The 1,586-nt window shown below is 44.2% G+C and overlaps 1 protein-coding gene across 1 annotated transcript in view; it reads left to right on the top strand.

The window, feature by feature from the left end:
* The window catches only part of MUC2 (mucin 2, oligomeric mucus/gel-forming), a 122,689-nt gene that overhangs the window by 83,856 nt on the left and 37,247 nt on the right, over window positions 1-1,586 (top strand). Inside the window, exon 33 of the mRNA XM_019519988.1 lies at window positions 11-503. Within this exon, the coding sequence (XP_019375533.1) occupies window positions 11-503 (493 nt within the window). The remainder of the gene's footprint in view (window positions 1-10; window positions 504-1,586) is intronic.

The following is a 1,586-nucleotide window of genomic DNA, read 5'->3' as shown; positions in this document are numbered from 1 at the left end:
CTCTCACAAGTGGCTCTTCTACAGCTTCATCAACTCCTCCAACACCATCTACCACCATAACTGCAAGTACGCCTCCACCAATCCCCACCGCCATTACCACTTCAGCCACAACTACCTCAGAGTCAGCCACCACCACTTCAGCAACAACTCCTCCAACACCAACTCCCACCATTACTGCAAGTACACCTCCACCAACCTCCACCACCACCACTTCAGCCACGACTACCTCCAAGTCAGCCACCACCACTTCAGCAACAACTCTTCCACCATCAACTCCAACCATTACTTCAAGTATACCTCCAAGAACTCCCCACATCACTTCAGCAACAATTACTCCAAAGTCAACCACCACAGTCACTACTTCAGCAACAACTTCAACTCGAGGGACTACTGTTAGAACACCAGAAAGTACAACCAAAAGCATAAGTCTTATAACACCCACCGCAACATCTCCAACGTCCTTTCCAAAAACATGTTTCATTCCACCTGATAAGTATATTGTGGTTAGTACATTTTACATTTATGTTATATGATTATAAAATAAGAAAAAGTTTTGCTAGTGAATTTTCAGATTAGAGGATGTTAACGTCTGGTATTCTAATTCATTTTTTAATATGGTGCTCTTATTCTGGATATGCAAATTTCACTAATTTGCACCTTCCATTTCTTTCTCTTTATCTTTCTAGTTTTTGCCAGTGCCAGAATGCTTATTTCCAATTGTTATAACACCTGCCACCTCAAATTAGGTATGAACTATGTTCATGGTTAAATACAATGAGCCACAACCTGGATTCGCCATCAGAGAACATAAGACTCCCAGTACATTCAATATCTCAGCTCTTCACTGAAATTGTCTCAATACCTTTTTGATCATTACCTTGTGGCTGCCTTCTTAACAGTTAAAAATATCTTCCCACATGTTCATGATGGGTTGCAGATAGGTCTTGCTTGAACAATCTCATTTCCTTTTATGACCAGGTGACCTATCACCTGGACAAGGGAGAAGAGATTGCTGTCATATATCTTGGCTTCAAAAAAGCCTTGAATCTGGTATCCCATGATCACCTCTTGGTGAAACTGGCCAATTGTGGCCTTGGGTCCACCACGATCCACTGTCTGGGAAATTGGTTCTGTGGTTGGACCCAGAGTGTGGTAATTGACAGAAATCAATCGTCATGGTGCCCTGTGACAAGTGGGGTCCCCCAAGGCTCTGTCCTTGGACCCATATTTTTCAACATCTTCATTAATGATTTGGACATTGGAGTCAGAAGCGGACTGGCCAAGTTCGCCCATGACACCAAACTTTGGGGCAAAGCATCCACACCAGATGACAGGCAGGTGATCCAGGCTGACCTGGACAGGCTCAGCAAATGGGTGGACGAGAACCTGATGGTGTTTAATGCTGAAAAATGCAAGGTTCTCCACCCTGGGAGGAAAAACCTGCAGCATCCTTATAGGCTCGGCAGTGTTACATTGGCTAGCACTACGGGAGAAAGAGACTTGGAGGTCATCATTGACCACAAGATGAACATGAGCCTGCAATGCAATGCTGAGGCTAGTAAAGCGACCAAAACGCTGGCTTGCAT

The sequence above is a fragment of the Gavialis gangeticus genome, unplaced genomic scaffold (genome assembly GCF_001723915.1).
Source record: "Gavialis gangeticus isolate Ggan-Ray unplaced genomic scaffold, GavGan_comp1, whole genome shotgun sequence".
NCBI lineage: Eukaryota > Metazoa > Chordata > Crocodylia > Gavialidae > Gavialis > Gavialis gangeticus.
The sequence above is the reverse complement of the archived record's forward strand: the minus strand, read 5'-3'. Positions and strand labels throughout refer to the sequence as shown.